Source organism: Pleurodeles waltl, chromosome 1_2 (genome assembly GCF_031143425.1).
Source record: "Pleurodeles waltl isolate 20211129_DDA chromosome 1_2, aPleWal1.hap1.20221129, whole genome shotgun sequence".
Lineage (NCBI taxonomy): Eukaryota > Metazoa > Chordata > Amphibia > Caudata > Salamandridae > Pleurodeles > Pleurodeles waltl.
This window is the reverse complement of record NC_090437.1, coordinates 1,336,704,755-1,336,728,427: the sequence shown is the minus strand read 5'-3', so window position 1 is coordinate 1,336,728,427 and position 23,673 is coordinate 1,336,704,755. Positions and strand designations below refer to the sequence as shown.

Below are 23,673 nucleotides of genomic sequence, written 5' to 3'. Positions count from 1 at the left end.
GTAATCGGAGCATGATGTCCATCTTTGCTTTGGCATCAACTTCTTTTGAAGGGTGCAGAAAGGAAGGAATGGACATCAGAATGCAGAGGAGGTGCTTCTATGCAGATCCTCAGGTCATTTCTGGGGTGGTACAGTCACCGTGGAGCCACACAGTGCCATCTACCAGCAAGCAGAAGCTTGTGGAAAGAAATCTGCAGTTAGTAGTATCCATCAGAAACAGCTTTTCCAGAGTCCAAGTTGTCAAGTTTACTAGTAATAGACTCATTTATAGGATGGTCTGGAAAACAACTTTAACCAGAAGGAGTCTCTGAAAAGAGGCAAGTGAATTGAGTTCCACTTTCTAGAGGCATTTGATGACCAAATGAAGTTACAAAGTGTACGTAACTGAAGAGGGACCATTTTATTAAGGCAAGAACAGTAGATGCCACCTCATGAAATGTAGGGACACCAAGTACTAGTTCTGTGGATAACGATTCTAAGGAGAATCAATAACAACGAGCCAGGTCAGCTACCAAGGCACGGTGGTGCCTTGACCAGACGTGTAATCGCTTGAACGCCAGAAGCAGACATGGCTTAGATCGGAGGATACTCGAAAAAGGTCTGCAGGAGCACTAGCGGCTCGCTCGATGAGCTATCCCTGGACCATTTAAAAAAGAGAAGATACAGAAGGTGCACGCTAACATCACTTACCTTCAGCGTAAGCAGCATAGACAGGAACTTCATCTTGTCCCCAATCAGCATTGCGTTGCTTATGATTGGCAGCTCTTCCTTTATTGCGTCCTCGATTGGGATTGGGGGAATGTTCTCACCGCCTGCTGTGATAATAAGCTCTGGAACCAATCAGATAACAAGAAATGGGAATCCAATAAAATTCAAGAATTTAGTTTTCAGTATAATTTGTGTGCATTTGGGGCATCTTAGTCGTACCTTCTGCATGATCAACAGCGAGTCCTAAGTTGATGACCATAGTTAATAGTAAATGATTTATTCAAGACAAGGGTCTAGACCCACTCAGGTGTGTTGTGCCTAGGCTGCTCCTTAGTGTGCATGTACTGGAGAATGCAGACATTGCACCACACAGCTCACTGCAAATTTTGCAACCCAGCTTGAACACTCATGGCCTCCTTGAGCTCTCGTCAAGTTTTAGGCGGAAACAGATGCACTGCTGGAGACATGCATATACCACCCAGAGCATACCAAAACCTGGCAGTGATTCTTTAGTAGAAATGTTCAGGGGCCAGAGCTTTTCTTAAGAGCCCGCTGCTGAGTGCTGGGTAACTAACCAAAACCCAAGGCTGCCTATTCCTCAGTCCACCTCATGGCTTTAGTCTACCACTCTATAGTTCATGTCCTACTCTTGCAGGTTCATTTCCTAAATTCCTTCCCTTTTGTATTCCTCCTTGTTCCCTTTCTTACCTCTTGCTCTGGGTCAAAATCTGATGAGCACCAGTCCCTGTTCCATAAATGAATGCAGGTCTGCGCCACTTACAACCAAAACTAAGCACTGAACCCTTGCATTTGAGATAGTTTGGAGCACTCCGCGGCAAATCAGTTTTAAACAAGAAAGACCTTCCTTTTCAAGCATAAAGTGAATCTGCATGAACTAACCCTTGACCAGCTAGGACAACCTCGGAGGCCTCCATCACATCCCACTACCATCCCAATCTACCAAACCTGCACCACTCATTACTCTACCTTGGATCAGTAATTCTTACTTAACCTAAACACTGACCCTGGTCAGCAGTGCTGTAGAGTTCCTTGCACCCTTGGTCCTTGTTCAGTTGTGAATTTCCCACACTTCTATCCCGCTCTTAACCCCAATCTGAAATAAGACAGCAGCTGTGATGGAAGCCAAGGCACAGCCAAAGACTTCTCAATTGCATAGAAGAGACATATGCCTATCAGTGGGGGATTAGAGCCTGCAGGACCAAAGGAACAAACAATACAAAATTGTTTCTTCTGATTTCAATACTAATTACTGAATTTAACCGGATAGTTCAAGCAATAAGCCTTCCATTAGATTCAAATATTTCCAGTGCAGTAATCTGTGCTCCAATAGCTCTAAGGTGCAATTAAGTTCAGACAAGTAGGAAAGAAGAGTCACAAAACTCTTTTCCCTGGATGGAATAAATGCATGAGAATGAGAAATGTATACTATATAATTCAACTGTTTGCATAAGTGTACTCCTGAATGTGTAACTAAACCTGATTCCCTGCTTGAAGTGTGCCTACTGCATATTAAATAAGTAAAAGCCAGTGTCCAGGTTACTAGGACTGTTCATGGTTTCCAAAAACTATCCATAAATATTAAAAATAAGTGTGTGCAAGCACGGACCGCAAAGATGCGGCTTCCCGTGATAAAGGTGTACAAGCACAGTACCAAAGGTACAGCTTCCCGTGATAAGTGTGTACAAGCACAGTACAGAAAAGTCTGGCATCTCATGATAAGTGTCTAGAAGCACAGTATGGAAAGGTACAGCTTCCCGTGATAAGTGTGTACAAGCACAGTACAGAAAGGTCTGGCATCTCATGATAAGTGTCTAGAAGCACAGTATGGAAAGATGCGGCTTCCCATGATAAGTGTGTACAAGCACAGTACCAAAGGTACAGCTTCCCATGATAAGTGTGTACAAGCACAGTATGGAAAGGCACAGCTTCCCATGATAGGTGTGTACAAGCACAGTATGGAAAGATACGGCTTTCCATGATAGGTGTGTACAAGCACGGTACGGAAAGGTACGGCTTCCCGTGATAAGTGTGTACAAGCACAGTATGGACAGGTACAGCTTCCCATGATAAGTGTGTACAAGCACAGTACAGAAAGGTCTGGCATCTCATGATAAGTGTCTAGAAGCACAGTATGGAAAGGTACAGCTTCCCGTGATAAGTGTGTACAAGCACAGTACAGAAAGGTCTGGCATCTCATGATAAGTGTGCACAAGCACAGTACGGAAAGGCACAGCTTCCCATGATAGGTGTGTACAAGCACAGTACAGAAAGGTCTGGCATCTCATGATAAGTGTGCACAAGCACAGTACGGAAAGGCACAGCTTCCCATGATAGGTGTGTACAAGCACAGTATGGACAGGTACAGCTTCCCATGATAAGTGTGTACAAACAGTATGGAAATACTGGCCACAAAGATCACTGTGGACACGAATAGCTAGCATTTCAAAACACTGCTGTAAGGCTTACATCTTGAGGGTCTTAAAAGCAAGCATACAGAACTATGTCCCCATGGAAAAAAAAACAATCAGGGGTCATATCATGAACATGTCCAGTGCCTATTTGCAGGCTCAGAGGAGCCCATGCACTGGTTCTGGTGGTGCTGAAGTGTTCATAACACAGTAACTCCAAAATGTGCGTTAATGTACGCGACGTACACCGAGCATCTCACAAGTATGCCTATCCCACCATTGCCCTGTGCTTCCGCGTGTGCACCTCAGACAGCATGGTTGTAGCTTAGATGCACTGAGCCTGAAAGCTCACAGGGTGTGTTCACGATACAGTTCACATAGTTCTACTTTGTTTCCTAATGCCTACATGTCAAAATGAAGCTTGGAACTTTTGGTGCCGAAACAAAGCTTGGCACCAGCCTTCAACATCAGCCATAGAAACCTCCGAGTCCGCATTTAATGTAAACATTGAGCTGTGATCGTCCTTCTTTAAAGATAGAAATGCACTACAACAATGCACTCTCCACAGATGACCCAAGGCATACTGCAGGTCATGAAGCTTATTTACCACTTCAACGGCTACCTCATCACAACCACCTCAGCAGAGTTTGATATCAAAGATCCTATAGCTAACTGTAAGCAAACCTCCTTCGCAGACCCCTCCCCTAAGACGCTGTGCAGCAAGTAAAACCCCAGATCTGACACTGAGACACTCATCAGCTCGGTTCATTCTTGATGTCTCAAGGCAAAGGACAGGACAGCGCGACGCAGGCCTGCGGTAACTGAGAACCGAGCATCCAGCAACAATATTCTCATGATTTCAGTATTAAATCTCCATTCAAAGATCCGTTTGCCATCTGTCTGAAGAAAAGAACAGCAAGATATTTCAATAGCCCACCATTAACCTTTTAACTTTTATAATCAAAGCTTAATGAGGTTTCACGATCTCTCCATCCATATCCTTGTCAAAGGGTCCTTGTCATGGGGTGGAACTGGACTGTTGGGAAGGGGGTTGTTTGGCGTACTAGAGAATTAAGCAGGGTGGTGAGAGGAATACTAAAACCTTCATTGGACAAGGGAAGAAATAAATAAAAGCAGAACCACTGGGGAAAATTTTGTAGGAGTGAAGAAAAAGCATTGGCAGTCAGTCTGGTGCTGGCTATCAGCATTTTGTCTAAGACCAAACTAGATTCAGTCGCAAGAGTGCTCTGAGTTTAGCTGGGACCATTTCACTACACTCAATTGGTATAGAAAAATATGTTCACAACAAAGGTTTCTCCTGAAGTGCCAATGATGAAGAAAATGAGTCAGCTGCCAAGCTTTGGCCAGCATGCTTGTAGTGGCTGCTTCTGTGAGGCACTTCCTATGTGTTTTTAGAATAGTTTTCTCCTTCAAGTTTGGCTGTCCTGTGTCACCATATGTTGGTATACATACACCCCTCTTTTAGTGTCAGTCGAAACAGAGCTTGTTTAGGTTCCTAGATATGGATGATACTGGGGGAGCCTTTTGTCACCAACTCCTGTCTTAGGCGTGCTGGATACTGGGGCTACTTGTTATTGAGTTAGCGTGAAGGGTGCCCCGCTGGCCCCTTTTTCCCCTCTTATGCTGCCCTTGTGTATCCTATAGCCTTATAAACATGTTTCAGGCCTGCCATTTCAGCCTGTATAGTTTTAGAGTATCATTTCAACCTGGCCAAATAAACTTTGTCAGGCCTAAACCTTACTTTTTAGTACATACAAGTCACCCCTATGGTAGGCCCTAAACAGAATATTGGCAGGGTAACTTGTACTCAAAAAGTTGGACATAACTTAAAGTTTTGCATGTCCTGGCAGTGAAAAAAACTCATTCTTTTTCACTATTAAAAGGCCTACCTCTCTCTCAGAATAACACTGGGTAACCCTAAGACATTTAATAAGTGATAACGTTGGATTAGGAGCAGGTAGGAAAGTCATGGCTGAACTCCAAGAGGTGCCCATCAGATCATGGACCCTGGATGTGATGTTCACTGAACTCCTTGAAGAAAAGGAGGAAACCTGAAGTTATGGGTCCTTCTCAACTGTGAATGGGCCTGTTTGTGCTTAGATCTTGCTGTCTGCCAAACCAGACTCTGCGCTACAGCGATCTCCAGCGACAATCAGCAATGAAAGATCTGCACTCTGCACTACAGCATCAACAGCCCACAGTGACCAATGCGAAGCTGAAGCAAAAACTTCCCTCAATGCCCTAAAGGATCTTCGCGCGCCAGCAACGACTATCTGTAAAGCTCTCCCTGCTCCTCTTGGCCCCTCCACTGCAGGAGGAATTCTTAGCATTGGACTTTAGAAGGTAACTTACAGCAGAACTGAACTGGTCTCTGGTATCTGACTTGCGCTCCCCATCAGCCTGTATCCGTGACTAACCCGGACTTGCACGACCAGATAGCTGTGAGTAAAGCTTTGTTTTTAGGTACTATACTTTCCTGAAATCTTTAAAACTGCATTTCTCCAGTTCTGACTGGATTTCTCATTTCGGTCTCAATTTATTACCTTTACCTATATTTTTCTAAACTGGTGTGGGATTTCTCCTGTGTGGCACTTTCACTTTATTACTGTTTGTGTGCTGCATAAATACTTTTCACATTGCCTCTAAGTTAGGCCTGACTGCTTTTGTGCCAAGATACCGAAGGACTAAGCACAGGTTCATTTAGTGACTTTGATTCACCCTCACAAGGACCATGGTCATTCCTTGAGAAGGGCTCACGGCACCCTCAACCACCAACCAAACTTCTTACACTGCAGATATGGAAAGAAAGTAATGTCCCTGCCACTGTAGCAGGATTTCGGGGAAAAAAGCTCTCAAAATTAAAGGTTCATTTAGATTATAATATTTTGGCACTTTTGATATGGATGCCTCTTGTGTTTATAATACCACTGTCATTTTGAAGCCTCAAAAATGGTTCGATTGTAAACACCTGCATCCCAATCACTCTATTGGCTAATATAAGCAAGTTCAAGCAGGAAATCTCATGCTTTCATGCTATAACTCAGGATAGCAGGAAGTTTTGGACAGGCACAGCCAAATGTCTAACTGCAACAATAAAAAAAAGGCATCACACCATAAACCTGGTTCCCACGCCCTTCTTGCAAAGAACCAATATATTATGGCGCTCTCAGTTGGAAAGAGGTCCAGGTTTGGATGGGGACGTGGCTAAGCAGTGATGGAGTGAGTGGTCTGGAAGTTACTAAGAATGTAGCCCCATCCATTGACATCCTGCTGATTAGGTGAAGCCCATAGGGCCACTGAACCTATGACGTGGCGGGGAGGTGCAGTATAGGCTCCAGGGCAGAGGCCACATGGCTGAGACTACTTATAATAGCTGTAGGGCTGTACCAGGTTTAGGGACCCCAGCATAGGCACTGCTGAGGTGCCCAGGGTAATTTTAAAGGTAGGCCTTCCTTGCTGGCTGCTTTTAAATGAAAGTTAAATGCAAATTCGACTTTGGAATTAAAAGTAACTTATTTTTTACACATACGTCACCCCTAAGGTGTGCCCTATGTGCCCCTAGGATTGGGTGCCATGTAACTATAAGCAGGGACCTTATAAAATAGTTTTATAAGCCTTGGTGAGGTAAAACAGGCAAATTCGTTTTTCCCCTCACTGTAGTGAATGGTCTCCATAGGCTAAAATGGGGAGACTATTTTAATTAAGTCCCCTTAAGTGTCAGATACCCCGAGTTTGGTATCAAATTAACTGTTATAATAAACCCCACAACTAGTTCAGGTAAAGAGTTTTAAACTCTACCTGAAAAGTTGCCAACTTCAGCTCTGTAGTGCCCATCTCCGATTGGCCAGCCTCTGGCAGACTGGCCGGGCTGCCTTGATGGGGTGCGAAGAGGCCTGGGCTGAACACAAACGATGTGCCTGGGGGAGGGGAACTACCTCTGCACTGCAGCTGAGGAGTGGGGGCGGGAGGAAGCTGCCAAACTGGTCTTCAAAGGCAGGGAAGGACATTTGGAGCAACCAAGAACCTACCTTCACATCATGCAACCCCAGGCAACTAGGTGCCCCCTTGATTAGATTAGGAGGGGTGTATTTAGGATTTTTTGCCACACCAGTGGGTGGGGCTCAGCCAGATGTAACCTCCAAAAATCACTTTCAGCCACAATAGATTTTCGAAGGATGTTGCTCCCCAGGGATTGATTTTTGCCACACTTCCCAGGAAGTGGTCATCACAGGAGGACCCTACATCTGATTGAAGAACCAGGATTTACCCCAACTCCTCCCCCCCCCCCCCCCCATTTCCTCTGCCCTGTCCCCCCCTTTTTGTCACCCAGGAGCAAGGATAAATATTGCAGAGCTACACCCACACCTCAGATCCCTATAAGGAAGAACATCAGAAGACGGACTGCCCTGCTGGACCCCTGACCTGAAGGACTGAACCAGCTGCAAACTTGGGCTTCACCACAAGAAGGACTTTGCCTGGCTTCAACTGGTTCAAGGAAGGACTGTTTGCTACAGGTGAAGAATTCCTAACCAGAGTCCCCTGCATCAAATCCTGAAGAAACTGACCAGCTGACCACTTTCCAGTGGCCAATTTGGAGATTGGGCCAGGTGCATTCTGGGAGTTGTAGTCCACACCCTTAAGGAACAACTCAGAGCGTCTGGAACCTTGGGGTGAGTTGTGGACTCCTAAAAGACCTTAAAATTAAAAGATCTTCTGGAAGAAGATCCAGAAGTTTGGAGAACGTTTTGGAAAAAGCTCCATAGAGGGACTGATATGCGGCAACTCTAGCTGGCTTGCCTCAACTGCGACCCAGCCAGACTTGCAGGTTTGCCCCGGTGAAGAAAATCTCAGAAAAAGTGACAAAGTCCAAAAGTAGAAAGTTGACCGGGACCACCCGAGCAGTGTATCCGAAGAGGGCTCCAGGGGTGTTGGATCAAGATTCAGTTTTGGCCCGGTTGAAGGATTTTTGTTAGAAATGGGGTCTTTGGTTGGCAGTCAGGTCCCTGTCCAAGCAAAAAAGTGGCATTTTTAAGCGCACAATCTCAAAATCAATTTTACTAAAAGATGTATATCTAAAATGTGAGCTCAAAGACCCCAAATTCCCCATGTCCATCCGCTCCCAAAGGAAATCTACATTTTAATCATATTTAAAGGTAGCCCCCATGTTAACCTATGTGAGTGGCAGGCCTTGCAACAGTGAAAAACAAACTTAGCAATATTTCACTGTCAGGACATATAAAACACATTACTATATGTCCTACCTTAACCATACACTGCACCCTGCCCTTGGGGCTACCTAGGGCCTACCTTAGGGGTGTCTGACATGTTAGGAAATGGAAGGCTTAGGCCTGGCAAGTGGGTACACTTGCCAAGTCGAATTTACAGTTAAAAACTGCACACACAGACACTGCAGTGGTCTGAGCCATGTTTACAGGGCTTCTTATGTGGGTGGCACAACCAGTGCTGCAGGCCCACTAGTAGCATTTGATTTACAGACCCTGGGCACCTCTTATGCACTGTACTAGGGACTTACTAATAAATCAAATACGCCAATAATGGATAAGCCAATTACATACACATTTTGTAAAGGAGCACTTGCACTTTAGAACTGGATAGCAGTGATAAAGTGCCCAGAGTAACAAAAACAGCAAAATCAGAGTCCAGCACACATCAGCAATCTGGGGAACAGAGACAAATAGTTAAGGGAGACCACACCAAGGACGAAATGTCTATAAATTTTCATCTTGAAAAATCGTCTAACTCTGAACGTTGAAATCTTCACTGAGGGCTCCCGCAAATTGTGGCCGAGGAAGAGCTCCAGGGAGGTCGGATCAGACTCACGACTTCGTCCCATTGAAAAAGTCTTCAAGAAAATTATTAAGTCCGAAGGTAAACTTTTGACCAAGGCTTCCCACTTGCTGTAGCCGAGCAGGGCTTCATCGCGGTCGGCCTTAAACTTGAACTTTGCCCCAGTTGAGGTGAGACCAGATTTTTGTTTCTAGGAGCTAATAAACACTAATTTGTTAAAAATTAGTATCTCCAGTTCTCCTTATCCAATTTGATAGATGTTGGTGTCATTTTAAAGATATAAATATAATCTATTGTTACACATTGTTGGAGTTTTATTGTTGTGTTTTACTTATTTACTGTTTTGTGATTTTTAAATGTTTTACACATTTGTCTCCTAAGTTAAGCCTTGTCGCTCGTTGCCAAGCTACCAAGGGTTGAGTTGCGTTTAATTTATTGAAACCGAACTGGACCTAAGTGGCGGATAATGGCCTGTTGCTAAGTGTAGGTACTGACCTGCCCTTACCAATAATCCACGTTCCAACAATAAGACTCATTCTCCCATGTTACCTTATGGGTAGACCAGCACTCATAGGTAGTGTGAACACGCATGGGTGTTCTGCACTTCCTTGGCAAATTGCTCCGGTGCACACCCATTCCTGCCAGGGCACATGGGACACTTTAGGTAAAGCCACCACAAAGGTGCCAGTGCGCCAATGGTGATCCTATCCCAGATTACCAATGTGCAAGTGTACATACCCTGGCAAATAATGCCAGCTACAGTACCTATATAGGGAAACTATCAGGGTGCAAGTTACACACCCAGGCGAGTGTTACTAGTCCCCACTCACACATTGCAACACCGTGTGCAAGTAGGCACACACTGGCAAGTTGCGCCAGTCTCATTTAAGCATATGTTGCCCTGGTGCAAGCAAGCACCTTGAGGCCTTGTGTACCCCCCTTCAAAGGCACCACAGGGTAAGTACTGGACCTCAGACAACACCACATCCTCTGACCTGTGGCTATTCTGCCAGAAAGGAGGACTGCTGCTAAAGGTGCTGACACTCTGCAGGACTGCCAATTTGGTTGACTCCTGTTCTATTGTGCTGGCCTGCTGCCCTCTTACTAGGGTGAGGAGGACCAGGCCTACCCCCACTTGAACCCAGAGTGACTCCAAGGGCTAGCTGGCTGGCCTTCTGATCTGAAGTCTCAGGGACATACTTCCAACCACCCTGCACCTGGATTCTAAAATCTGTATTCTGCAATCTGAGTCTACCCTGCCAAGTGGTGCCCACCCCAGTCCTCGACCCTTGGAAGCAGGCAAAAGTCTCAGTGGAACCAACAGAACCAGCATCTTCTGCTGCATAGCACAATTCCCAAGCAAAACCAACACATCGCCTTCACTGCATGGGCTGGACCTGTTGCCAGCCTCATCGCTGCGGTATTCTACAACTTGGGACAGACACTGCCTTCGATACTGCAGCGGCACAATGCTTTTCCTGGTGCAAGCTCCTTGCCTATGTAGTCAACAGAAGCTGCAAGGATTAAGCCGAACCTCTAATCGCAGCCACAGTGCTCATCCGAATGGACGCATCACCTTTGCTGCGCCACAGATCTCAAAACAACTGGCTTTCGCAACCCAAGCCCCGTCGACAGGATCTTCGACAGCGCAGTAACAGGATCTGGCACAATAACAGCCTCATCTCGGAACCCACGCATCACCTCTGCTGTACGACACATTGGACATGGAACCACACAATGCTCCACAACCTCAGATTAAGGTACTTTGGTCCACCAGTTCTAGCTGTTTTCTATATCCAGCCCATGCTCCATCGCAGTGGGCCTGAACTTTTGACTTTTCCCAGTCCGGAGTGTCCAGATAGCCACAGTTGATACTCTAAGCTTTTTGGTGCTGTTTTACTGAAAATTTTTGAAATTCAATAACCATTTTACTAATTGTATTTTGTTGGTCTTGTTTTATTAAAGTAAGTTCTATTTTTCTAACCAGGTTTGGTATCCTTTTATGTGTATTCACTGTGTTTTAAATGTTGCACAAATACTTTAAACATTGCCTTTAAGTTAAGCCTGGCTGCTCTGTGCCAAGCTACCAGAGGATGAGCACAGGTTAATTTGGTGTTTGCTTGTGTCATACCCCGACAAGCCCCAGCCCCCCACACACTCAACCATACACCCAATTTCCAAACATGGGGATTATATGCAGTCTTAATAGGCATCTACCACAGTCTTTTGTAACCAACAATTACAGGCTATGAAACGCTTTCTTACTATCAAAAATCCAGCTCTCAGAACCAAAGTCTGCAAGTAATCACATTTTGAATGTAAGCAAGCACAGTGTACATTTTCAGGTAGGTGAAGAAAAAAAATCCATTGCTGATGTTATAAGGCAGGGCTCAGAAGGACACTACCTCATGACATCCAGCAGAAATCCGAGGTAAGGTGGCCTCTAGGAGGAGTTAGGTGCAGCATGATTCCTTGCAAATGGCTGAAGTTTCGATCCTTTAACATGCATTGCCTACTAATGTAACACCATGTCCCTTTCTGCTTGTTTGATAAATGTTGCTGTTGAAAGCTAATTAAGGTCAACATGGAATTATTCAAGCATGTGAATCTATAAAAGGTTCACTAATTGATAATAACTATCTTACGCGTTGCCATGAGAATCTGGTGAGGCAGATGTTACAAAACACTACATGTAAATCGGTACTTAAGTTCTCCTGTACAACCTGCTCTCATGTTATCCTGATACGTACCAAGTTTAAGGGGGGACGGGCGAAGGGGGGGGGTGGTGGGGGGTTTAAGTTGTTTTGTTTTCACAAACCCCCCGAAGCTCTCCTGAACACTATGTACTTTTGCAAACTCTTTTGCTCTCCCACATTCACATGAAACCTGTGACAATATGTTACATATCCTGTTACAAAGCAATAACAAAATTCTGTATAAGGGGCATCATTTGCTGATAAACACCAAGATGCAAAAAAAGTTTGATGCAAAATAAACTAGCAGAGAAGTAGCTTGCATGCATTCCCCAAGTTGGTTTGTTCATAAGTGCAAACAACTTTGCTGTGCAGTGAAAATCATATTTCAATGTGCAAAAACAGGTGACCGTAAACCAGCAAACACGGCCCACTTTGTTAATAGTGGAAATTCTGTAGTGTACTGGCAGGGTTCTTTAGGGGTGTGACAGGTCTTTGCAAACCCCTAGACTACACTTCCACTGTGCCTACTGCTCCTTCATGACTACTCCTGGCTTACCATGTGTATTTAGTGTTTAGAAAGTAACTTCTATACAAAAGACTAAAGCTTAGTAAAATGGAGGTTGCTTGTTTATTACAAGAGCTAAAGCTTTAAGTTGACATTAAATTGTGTGGACATGATCATAGTTGAGTGACAACAGTAGGACATGCTGTTTACCTTTGATTCTCCCAGTGATGTACAGGTAGCCATCTTTGTCATGCTTGCCAAGGTCCCCTGAGTGCAACCAGCCCTCCTCATCCAAGGCCTCTTTGGTCTTCTCCTCCATGTTCAAGTAGCCCATGAATATATGTCTACCCCAGAAGCAGATCTCTCCGGTGCCGTCTTCCACTGGTCTGTAGATCTGTGTTCTACACCCAGGTATCTCCTTACCAGTGCTAGAGAAAAAGAGGTGGACAGTTCATTGAAACATGCCAATAGGAATCCCTTTCAGGTAAATGAATGTAAGAGATGTGGTGGGTAGAGATATGGAGGGCGAGTGATTCGATCACCAGTGCTCGAACCCCATGCAAGACAGTGAAGGGCAGGTGTGCTAGGCGAGTGATACCATGACTATCATGGTGCTCTAATCCCATGCAAGGCAATGAAGGGCAGTGGTATGGTGGATAAGCTACACCATGAGCATCACTGTGCTCTCCCGTGAGTAGACAGACACTGAAGTAGTCGCATCTTCATGCAGAAGGCCTGAGAGTTTAGACGGCTCAGTGCATGCCTGCAGTTTGGAAGTAGCTCAGTTGGTCAGTATAGAAGTGCATGGTGACCATATGGTGGAAGTGATATGGGAGATGCATCACCTACCTCATGATGCGAAAGGCACTAGGCACACACATTGTGTGTGGACCACTGCTTTCACTCATGCCATACAGCTCCAGCACCGGCAGATTCAGGCTCATGAAGAACTCCAGTGTGTCCCGCATGATGGGGGCAGCTCCTGAGTAACACCGGGTACAGCGGTCAAGGCCCAGGGCAGCGTGGACCCTCCTGAAGACCAGGATATTTGCCAGAGTGTAACCCCAGGGCATGGAGCTGATCCTGCAGGAGGAGACATTAGAGCATGTATGGGTGATATACAATAAGGATTAAAGCTAGCAACCACACAACAAACATCACTTGTGTGCACCAAGTAACACTTCAAGAGCAACAAATGCGATCACTGCTACACAGGAGAAGTAGCAACATGGTCCTACTCCCTGCTAACTGCACCAGCACTCAGATACATCCTTCCCTGCCAAGGCAGCTAAAGAACAGAAACAAAACTATCTAGAACCACTGTGACCTATAGCTGGTTAATAATCACAAATGTCCCTAGGCAGACGTCCACACACACACACAAACACACTATACTGAACAAAACAATGGCTTTGAATTCAGTGGTTTCAATTGTGATCATTTGAGATGTGAATAGCATTATCTAGTTCTGAGGCAAGGTCTGCTAAATATGGGAGAGTTGGACTCCATTGTACTGGGATGGTATCAATTCACCCTTTTGGAAATAGAAATTAAAACACGTTCCCCTGATGCTAGCCTCTCCCACCTGACTACCAGAGTTCCTGACAGCAACTGCCCTGCCTGCACCTTAGGCAGGTGGTCTTCATGTTAAACATTAACAAGTCTCATTTCTCACTGTTCCGCCAAGCTGGTCAGGAGAACTGCAGGTGCTTCAACATCAAGACTCTGGAGGGATACGTGGCTCTTACTGACCTGAAGACCCAAGCATTTCAGGAGTGAAGGCTTTTCCCTCCACAGGATGACTACAACCAGCTACATTTTGTGGAAGCTTTTCACCGAACCCTGGATGGTCTGAATCCAAAGCTACTCCGCAGTATCAGGTTCATATTCCAAATACACACACTGCTAGCAAGATTGTCTTGTATTGCTTCAGTATTGCCCTGTCTTGTCCCACTCAGGAATTGTACGTAATTAAGAATTTAACCAATCCTGTGTGTCCAGTCATGAGTCTCCTCAGCAGTACCCTACCTAGCAGGCAAGCAAGTTTATCCGTATTTGGCCTTTTACTTTCGTAAAGTGGATACCTTGAACGCTGCTACAGCAAGATGTTCACAATTTGAGTGGATCCTCAACTGCCCCCACAAGGAACTCCAACACCAGAAGATCCAATAATCCTGCCAGCTGGTTCTCTTGAACTTCACGCTCGAGAATGAAATGGCTAGAAAGATGATGGTGGACAGGCAGACTTAGACCACAACAACCTCAAAGAAGCACTCAACAAATATCCCTGCTGAGAAAAGCACCAACTGCTCCAAGGAACTCTTCAAACTTAGTTTTCCTGCCCAGCAGCCACCGAACACACAATCCAACCCTTCCAGACCCTCTGCAACACTAGCAGACTACTTCCACGACAAAATCACAGCCTTTTACAACAACTTTTACCCCAACCCACGAGCTTTAAGCACCTTCTGACCCCACCAGACAACACCTCCAGCCACCTGATCACAGGCTGGAAGCTGCTCCCTATTCAGGAAACAGCAGCCTTCATGAGTTAGACCCATTCTGGATCACCCAATGACCCATGCCCCCATTACATCTTCAACCTGGGTCAGAGGGAGATCAGCAGCGTCCTTGCACCCTGCTTAACGCCTCCATCATGATGGCCAACATCCCTGAAGCATATAAGCATGCAGAGGTCAAACAGCTCCTGAAGAAACCATCTGCCAACATCAACGAAGTCAAAACCTACTGCCAGATCTCACGGCTTTCCTTCCCAGACACTTTCTGGAAAGAGCCATCAACCAACAACTCTCAAAACACCTGGAAGAACACAATTTACTGGACACTTCCTATTCCAGCTTTTGTGCAAACCACAGCACAGTGACCGCCCTGATTGCCACAACGGACGACATCCGAGCCCTCTGACTGCAGAGAGAAGGGAGCCCTGATCCTACTTAACCTCTCAGCGGTGTTCAAGACAGTCTTCTACTACACCCTCAACTCCAGACTCCACCACATCGGAATCCAAAACAATGCCCTCCAATGGACCCCTGCCTTTCTCACAGGACACACCCAGAGAATCTGCCAACCAACTTTTACCTCGGAGCCCAAGAAAATATAGGGCGTCCAAGGGTCCTCACCCTCTTCAATACATACAAGACGCCGCTGGCCGAGATGGTCAGTTCTCACTGACTACATCATCTCATACACCAATGATAGACAGCAAATATTCTTTCCCTCAAAAGGACCACACCACCCCTAAAACCCACTTCAGCAAAACCATGACCAATGTTGCCAAATGGATCCGATACAACTGCTTGAAACTGAACATGAAGACAGAAGTGAACATTTTTGTAACCACCTCCCCTGGGACGATACCCAGTGGCCCACCACGCTTGGACAGCTCCGGAACCCCCAACTGACCATGCTCGTAATCTCAGCATCATCATCATCAGCAGCAAACACCTTCAAGAGACAAACACAGTGGACACCTCCTGCTTCCACATCCTCTGCACGCGCAGTAAGATTTTCAGATGGATTCCGATTGATGCAGAAAAACAGTAACCCAAGCCCTCATCGGCCTCAGACTTGACGGACAGGACTCTCCACCCAGCTCCTCCACCACCTTCAAACCATACAGAATGCGGCAGCAGGAGTCATCCTAGAGCTACCCAGGCAGGCCAGCATCATTCCCCCACCTCCGAAATCTCCACTGGCTGCCCATGCACAAGAGATGCAAATTCAAGGTTCTTACCCTTGTGTACAAAGCCCTCCACAACATCTGACCCGAACTCTACCATGAGCTCTCCTTCCACTGGTCCACAACAGAATTCCATTCAGCCTCCCTCACACACGTCCCACATGTTCACTACAGCTGCTGCGGAGGCCACTCTGTCCTACCTCGCCACCAAGGCCTGGAATGAGCTCCCTCTACACCTGCGTACCTCACACCCTTCTCGCCTTCATGAGGGAACTCAAAACCTGTCAGTTCAATGAGAGGCCAAAAGAAAGGGGGTGAGGTATCTCTCCTTTTTCAGAAGCAGACCAATGAGGTATTTCAAACACGTCATTTTCCTGTTTTAAGACATGATGTATGGTCAAGGTATGGGGAAAGCAATGGGTACCTGCTTAGCAAACATATTCCTGGGCTGATGGGAGGAGCAGGTAGAGGACAGAGGCCTATGATAGGTATATGCTGCATATACCTATTTAGATTAGATTCACTGACATTTTGCTACTGATATGGGATTGGGATGCTATGCTTGCTACAGGGTACTGGGACAAAAAAACAAACAAAAAAAAAAAACGCAGCCTGGCCTTTACCTACAAGATAAGCAACACTGATTGCTAGTACTTGGACATTGCCGTATTTAAAGGACAACAAACTGGTTATGTACTGCATCGTAAGGGAACAGCCGGGAATAGCTTTCTACATACTAGGAGCCATCACCCTTCCCCATCAATGTTCCCTGTAAGGTGCGCGCGCACCTTTCCTTCCCCCATCGCGCAGGCCCCTTTGGCAAGCGCGCACGTTGTTCCACCATTCCTGTACTTTGTGGTAGTTTATATGCGTTATCACTTTCTAAGCCTAAATAAGGCTTTTAGAGCGATATACGTGCTCCCTTAAGGCAGATAATGCTCATATTTGAATGTGGATTGAAGTCCATAAAAACAGCGTTTAAAGGCCGCGGGGAGTGTTTTAAACATCATTTGCCGTACTTTAGCATACAAGTGAGCAAGTGATATTTATGTTAAAAATGAATGGTTAATGAGCTAGGAAATGCTTCAGAACAGTAGAAAATGTGCTGTTATCAACTTTTCCATCATTGTCGTACTTCATAGTTGTTTATATGCATTATCACTTTCTCAGCTCAAATAAGCCTTTTAAAGCGATAGTCGTACTCTCCTATTGCAGAAAATGCTCATATTTAAATCTGGATTGAAGTCAATGAAAACAGCGTTTAAAGGCCATGGGCAATGTTCCCTGTAAGGCACGCCGCACCTTTCCTTCCCCCGTCACGCAGGCCCCTTTGGCAAGCGCGCACGTTGCAAAGTTCTTGCAACGTCGCTCCCTGCATCATGCACAGCAAATGTGACAAGACAACAACAAGACTTAAAGGCACCTTCATTGCTCATTTATAGTCTGAATGGACAGAACACTTTTTTGTCCGATTGCCAGAATGAGCCAGTAGGCCTAAAAATAGCTCACCCTTATAAATCCGATTAGTCATAGCGAGTGGCTGAGCAGATAACTTGAGGCCTCTACTTCAAGTTCCGATCTGTAACATCAACAGAGCACAAAACAGTGTTTGGGGAAATTGTAACTCTGAGTGCATGCAATGCGGAGGCTATCACTACAGCTGTAAAAGAGTTCTACACTGCCAATAAGCTGGACCTTATGAAAATGGTCATGTTTACATCAGATGGTGCATCAGTGATGCTGGGAAAGAACAATGGTGTTGCTACCCGCCTCAAAAATCCATTCCTCATCTAGTTGAGCAGCACTGTGTTGCGCACAGAGAAGATTTGGAAGTTGATGATGCCTGGAAAAAAGTGCCGATCAGGGAAATGGAAACATTACTGAGGACGGTCTACACTGTGTTCTCCCGCTCACCTTTAAGAAAGTCCAAGCTGGACGAAATTGCTTTGGTCACTGAATGTGAAGCGGTCTCCTTTCGGCCACTCAATGAGGTGCGGTGGCTTTCAAGGCATTTTGCTGTTGGTGCACTCTTGCGTAATTATGAGGTTGCTCTCAAATACTTTGATCATGAAAGAGTTGAGGAGAATGACCCCAACTGCTAAATATTGCTACAAAAAACTATCGGATTCAAACTACCATATTTCCTTTGCAGCACTAAATGACATTCTGGGTGAACTTGCATCTTTGTGCAAGTTGTTTCAGAAAAGCTCTTTGACCACCGTTGAAGCTGTACAGTATGCAAGAGCAAAAATTACCCAAATAAAGGAACAGTACTTGGGCGACACGGTCTTTTGGAGCGACACAGTAAGATCTGATGGCTTTGTGCAGAGAGGACCGAGAGTATGATAGTGAGCCGATGTTATCTTTCATTAAACTTCTTTGTGAGCACATGGAAAGAAGGTTCCCAGAAGATGAATTAAAGGAATGGACAAGCTTTGATTTCCATACAGTAACAACACAATCACAGTTTGATTTTGGGACTGAGAATGTACAAAGACTTGTTGAGAAGTATAAGAAGGTCTTGGTCCTGGGTGATTGTGACACCCCTGGTGATGTTGTTCGGCAGTACAGAGATTATAAATATGTGGTGGCAGCGCATATAAAAAACAGATTGTTTAGGACCTATCAAGACATGGTGAATTTCACTCTGCGGAATGCTGCACAGTATAGTGTTGTATCTCAGCTTGTTGATATCTGTGCAACTTTCCAGGCTTCAAGTGCAGACTGCGAACGAGGATTCAGCCTCATGAATGCAATCAAGTCCAAATTAAGAAACAGACTAGAGGAGAGTCACCTAGATATGCTGATAAGGACAAAGGCTTACCTCTCAAATGGGAAAGTTGATTTAGACCGAGTTTATCAGCACTGGAAAAATGGCAAGGACCGGCGAGAAAAACAAACATGTCACACATCTAACTTTGGCACCTGACTTGTCTAAACTCTGATGCGGCTTCTCCTACAGTCCGTGTGTGGGTGGGGTAGGAACATTTCTCAGCCTGTATCTTGGCAGGGGGATCATGGCATTCATCAGCAGTGTGTTCATCAAACTGTAAATGTTAACCAATTGTACAACTGGCTGTATTTGATGTGCGGGGTCCTCTGCAGCACTCAGAGTATTCATTAAAGTTTCATAATGGTTCAACCTCCTGATTTCTGTTTTCTGTAACTGGGGTGTAGGTGGCACTTAGCAGGTCATGTCCTTGGGGTGTGCAACCAGGTCACAAAACTGCCTTGATGCCCTATTGCATGGAGCAATGATATCCCTTTTTGCTTTAGTGGTATGGAGAGGCTAATGCCAAAGATCTTGGCTAGTTATGCGCTGCATGCGCGTGAATGGTCAATTTCTTGGCGCATGTATCCTTGGCTGCAGCGCACAGAGACCGCACACTGCAGCACACAGTGGATAAAAATTAGAGGGAACATTGTTCCCCATTAAAGTAGAGTCTTCTTAGAGTAAGACGTAATTGTAGCACCAATGAGGAGTTTACTAAGAAGAGAGCCTTTATTTTGGTGACTTTTTTCAAAGGGGCTATCCTTCCGAAATTGTAATGCAAACCCTTAACTAAATCAAAGATACCACCCAAGAACAGACTCCTTGCGCGTTGATGCGCAAGGGTACTGGTCACGAAAATCTTCTAGATCCATTCTGACACCTGGGGAGAATTGAAAAGGTAAAGAATCTGTAGATTGAAACTAAGAGGGTTAATCTGATAGCCTTCTAAGGCTTCAAATGGCGTTCAATCTCACACTGTAATCACTACGGGAGATTAATAGCTTGCTGTTGACATACATTTCTATTACTATTGCTTAAGACATTTGAGGCCAAGATTTGCTTAAGAATACTATTGCTCCTTTCAATCATATCATATTATTCAAAGGAAAGAATGAATGACTATACTGTAGTTAAGTAATACAATCGAGTCAGTTACTTGAGTTCCCAGTTCAGATAAGGCACTAGCCAACATTATGTTGAATGCCAGAAACTGTTTGTGAAAATTTTTAACTTCTCCCATGGCAATGAGAAAGTTATGCAACTGTGTGAGCCATTGCATCATGGGGAAGCCAAGCCCCTAAAGCATGTAGAGCTATAAAAAGTTACTAATATATATGTTTATATTGATTGACAGATGACAAGGGCCCAATACCATCAATATAAGTTGTCTCAAAGGGTCGTGCTGGGTTTAGCAAAGGAGCTGGAATTAGCCCTCAGATTAAAGGTTTAATCATTTTACAAAATCTATATGAAGCACGTACATTTTAATCGCCAGTAGCGACCTCCCAACATTTGATAAGTCACTGAGACTCCTGTCTGTAGAATGAATTCCATAATGAGCTTCCTTGACCAAACCTAATTTAGCTGCTTTATTTGCAATAGAAATCACTAATTCCAGTAATTACTGTGGGAATTCTGTCACTCCTGAGGGAATACTTGTATATGATGGGAACCTGTGATATCCTGCTCTCTAGAACTGTACTAGTTGTGTAGTTAGGGGTTGTATTTATACTCTAGTTACTGCTCCTTTGGCTACCTCCAGACTCTTGGAGGTTAGAATGATATGCTTTGAATGATATGCTTTGAATGCAGCCTGCAGATTCGGAGACTTGAAGCGGGGTGGATGGAGTTTCCATGTTTAGAATAAACCTTTGATTTACTTGCTATCCTGCTTCGGGACTTCATTTAAACCTCAACTTCACAGAACCCTTAGGAAAGGTCTTATTCTCATCAGAGCTGATGCTTCCATTAAGGTTATGTCCCCATTTTTATTCAGAGACCTAGTTACTGCTGCAACTTTGTAATTGCATTTTTGGCTCCTTCAGCTGCAGCTGAATAACTTCAGGCGAACACCTCAGGAATCATTACTTTGCAGTCATTGCATCTGGAAGACAATATCACCATGGTACTTTATATCAGGGGTACTTCTATATAATATCTATATAGTATACTCAAGAAATTAATCCTATTCTAATATATTTTAATGATTTTAACTTCATTATTAGGCCAGATGATTCTTCTTGGGCACAGGAAGGAGATTGGTGCAGCAACTATAAAGTTTAAAAGGCCAACATTTTCATCCGTCTCCCATACAGCGAAGTCATTCTGGACCGCACAGTCAATAATATGCAAAATTAATCTACCTTGCATGCTGTAACATCAGTGTCTACATGGCGGCAGTGGAGTGCAATGATTGATGCTATAAGGCAAAATATTATCAAGCCCTAGCACTGCTAATAAATATACAAGTGTAGCTTTTCACAATATACCGACCCTACACCATATGGAGCTAAGACTGGCTGTAGCCAGACCCAAAGTGGATGAGTCATTTAGAAAAAAAAAAATTAAATTAGAAAGAAAGCGCCAAAACACACAATTAGACTTGATCTCTGCTTAGTTGGTAATGAGACTGAAGTAGATTTGACTATTATAAAATAATGGTATAGATTATCTTGAACTTCCGAAGGATCTGCTGAATCCTACTTACAGTCCTAAATGAGCTCAGTTTCACAAAATGTCAATTTAAAGCCAATTATATAGTGTTGAAAAATCTGCCATGAACCAGGCCATAGTGAAAACTTACTTTTGAGCTCTCCTCTTAGGAAATTGAAGAGTTAAATCAAAAGTATGTCATTTTACAGAAGCTATATCCTATTGTTATCTGAAACAATCTGTTTGATCCAGTAAACTCTGAATTCAAACAGCGGTTTTATTTAGAGCAACTAATAGGATACTTTTCCTGAATTTACCCACAGGAGCACTCCACAATAAGAAAATGTCAACCTTTGAAGGACGATCCCAAGAACTTATTAAAAAAAATGTGCTTTATGCGGTGAAGGGATTCAGGAGAGTAAGCATGCGATTTAAATTTATCCAAATCATCACTAAGTTGTTTTATTCACATAATGTGTTTCAAATGTGGAAGCAAAACTCTTTCAGAAGTCTAATCTCCTTCCCCAATCAACTGTGTTTTACTATTGAAAGATTTCATTAAGCTTTAGTTTTATGACATTATCAGATTTACAAATGTTTCTTAATCTTCTACTGCTCCAGTGTAAATTTTGTTTTTAAAGCGAATATCAGAATTGCTAAAAATTTAACAAAATGGACCTTGGGCACACTTCTGAAAAGGACTGTATTTTATGTATGAACATTAATAGTTTTTTTCCACTAAAAGAGTGGTTACCAGTTTGATCAATATCACTGACAGATAAGGATATGTGCAGTAGTGTATAGGTAAATTTACAATTGCAGGAAGATATTGGAGTTAGCGTTTTTGCCTCAAAAACAATGACATTTGATGTGAAATTCAGCAGCCTGCCAACTGTCACCATTCAAAAAAAGCTACTTCCTAAATGACACACAACACCAATATATAAAAAAAAGCTTATCCACAGTGGCCAACTGTGGTCCCTCCTCCCCCTCTAACACCAGTCACTTGCGGCTCTTCCTCGTTCAGGTAGTCTCCGAGTAGAAACTACATATTATTTGGCCTCGTGGTTCCTGGATGTAGGGAGGTGTAGTATTACGACACAGCAGTATCACAACTTAGCTGTGTTTGTCTTTTGTTAGAGGACAGCAAAAGGATGTCAGATAGTACACAGTGAACAGATCAATCCGCGGGATAGTTTGGCCTTCCATAGTGGAGCAATTTATTGGTGGATTTAGCATGCTTGAAAATATTGCCAAACCTCTAGAAAGACATTTGAGAGTGGTTAGAATAGGAGTGATAATTATGTCCATTTACAAGTCAGCAGAAAACTTGCCAGACTCCTGATGTTTTGCTTCAAAATGAGCCAAATGTATCTTGGACTTGCCTACATATAAATAATACTCATGTACAAACTTAGAAAGCATGATGGATTGCATCATTTGAGACTAGACAGTCTTGGTGTGGTCTTTTCCCTAACTTCTTGCCTTGACTGCTCCTAGTTGCTGATATTAATTTTTCTTGGCTCTAGGATTCTGCCAACCACAGCTAAAGCGCTTGTGTTCACACCTTAAAGCATGGTGAAATTCACTTGCGGCCAATTGGCACATTTAATTTAAATCCCTAGTAAGGTACACATACCCAGGGCCTGTAAACTAAATGTATCTAGTGTTCAAGCAGCAATTATTGTGCCACCCACTTATGTCACCCTTTTTAATACATATAAGTCACTGCCTGTTCATTCCGGTGGCCATTTTCTACCAGTTCATCATTCCAACTAGAACCGCCATCTTTGTGTGCGGTCTAGCTGTTTCTTGCTTTCTGGGCCCATAAAAAGCCCATGAAGTGGATGCGCTGTTGGCGCGGCGAAGGCAAGCCAGTCTGCGCCTTTTTGCGCTTGGCCCAGGGCCAGGAAAGGCAAGAAGCTTAGCTCCTGAGAGATTAGCTATTCCAGGCAATCTCTTATGGCCCTCAATAACAGCCGTGATTCCAGGTCAATACCGGCCTAACCCCTATCCCCCCTCTAACCCATTTTCCTTCAATTGGTCATTCCTGTCAATTGATTCCTCAGTCTATATTCCCTGCAAATAAAACACTGGAGAAAGAACAGACTGTCAGGCTATTGCTGCTTAACTGTCGTTCCTTACCTGCACACAAACTTTATATTCATTGTTAAATGGCTATACCCCAGAGGCTCTGTTTTTCATAGAAACTTGCCTCTGAGGACTCTACTCCTGATATGATTATGTACTTTCCCTCAAACTACCCCCGACAGACCTCAGAAAAGAGAAGGGATTGGAATAATTTATAAAAAAAAAAAAACTATATTCCTTGTCATTCCCACCCCCTCTGTATTCCAGACTGTGAAAGCCTGGCCTTTTTG

The 23,673-nt window shown here is 44.2% G+C and overlaps 1 protein-coding gene across 4 annotated transcripts in view; it reads right to left on the bottom strand.

Moving 5' to 3' along the window:
- LOC138251924 (long-chain-fatty-acid--CoA ligase ACSBG2-like) overlaps positions 1-23,673 on the bottom strand; it is a 411,952-nt gene that overhangs the window by 26,355 nt on the left and 361,924 nt on the right. For all 4 annotated transcript variants that reach the window (XM_069205692.1, XM_069205693.1, XM_069205690.1 and 1 more), the window contains 3 exons: positions 13,017-13,250; positions 12,378-12,595; positions 691-830 (listed from right to left, as the gene is read on the bottom strand). In XM_069205692.1, coding sequence (XP_069061793.1) covers positions 691-830; positions 12,378-12,595; positions 13,017-13,250 — 592 coding nt within the window. The remainder of the gene's footprint in view (positions 1-690; positions 831-12,377; positions 12,596-13,016; positions 13,251-23,673) is intronic.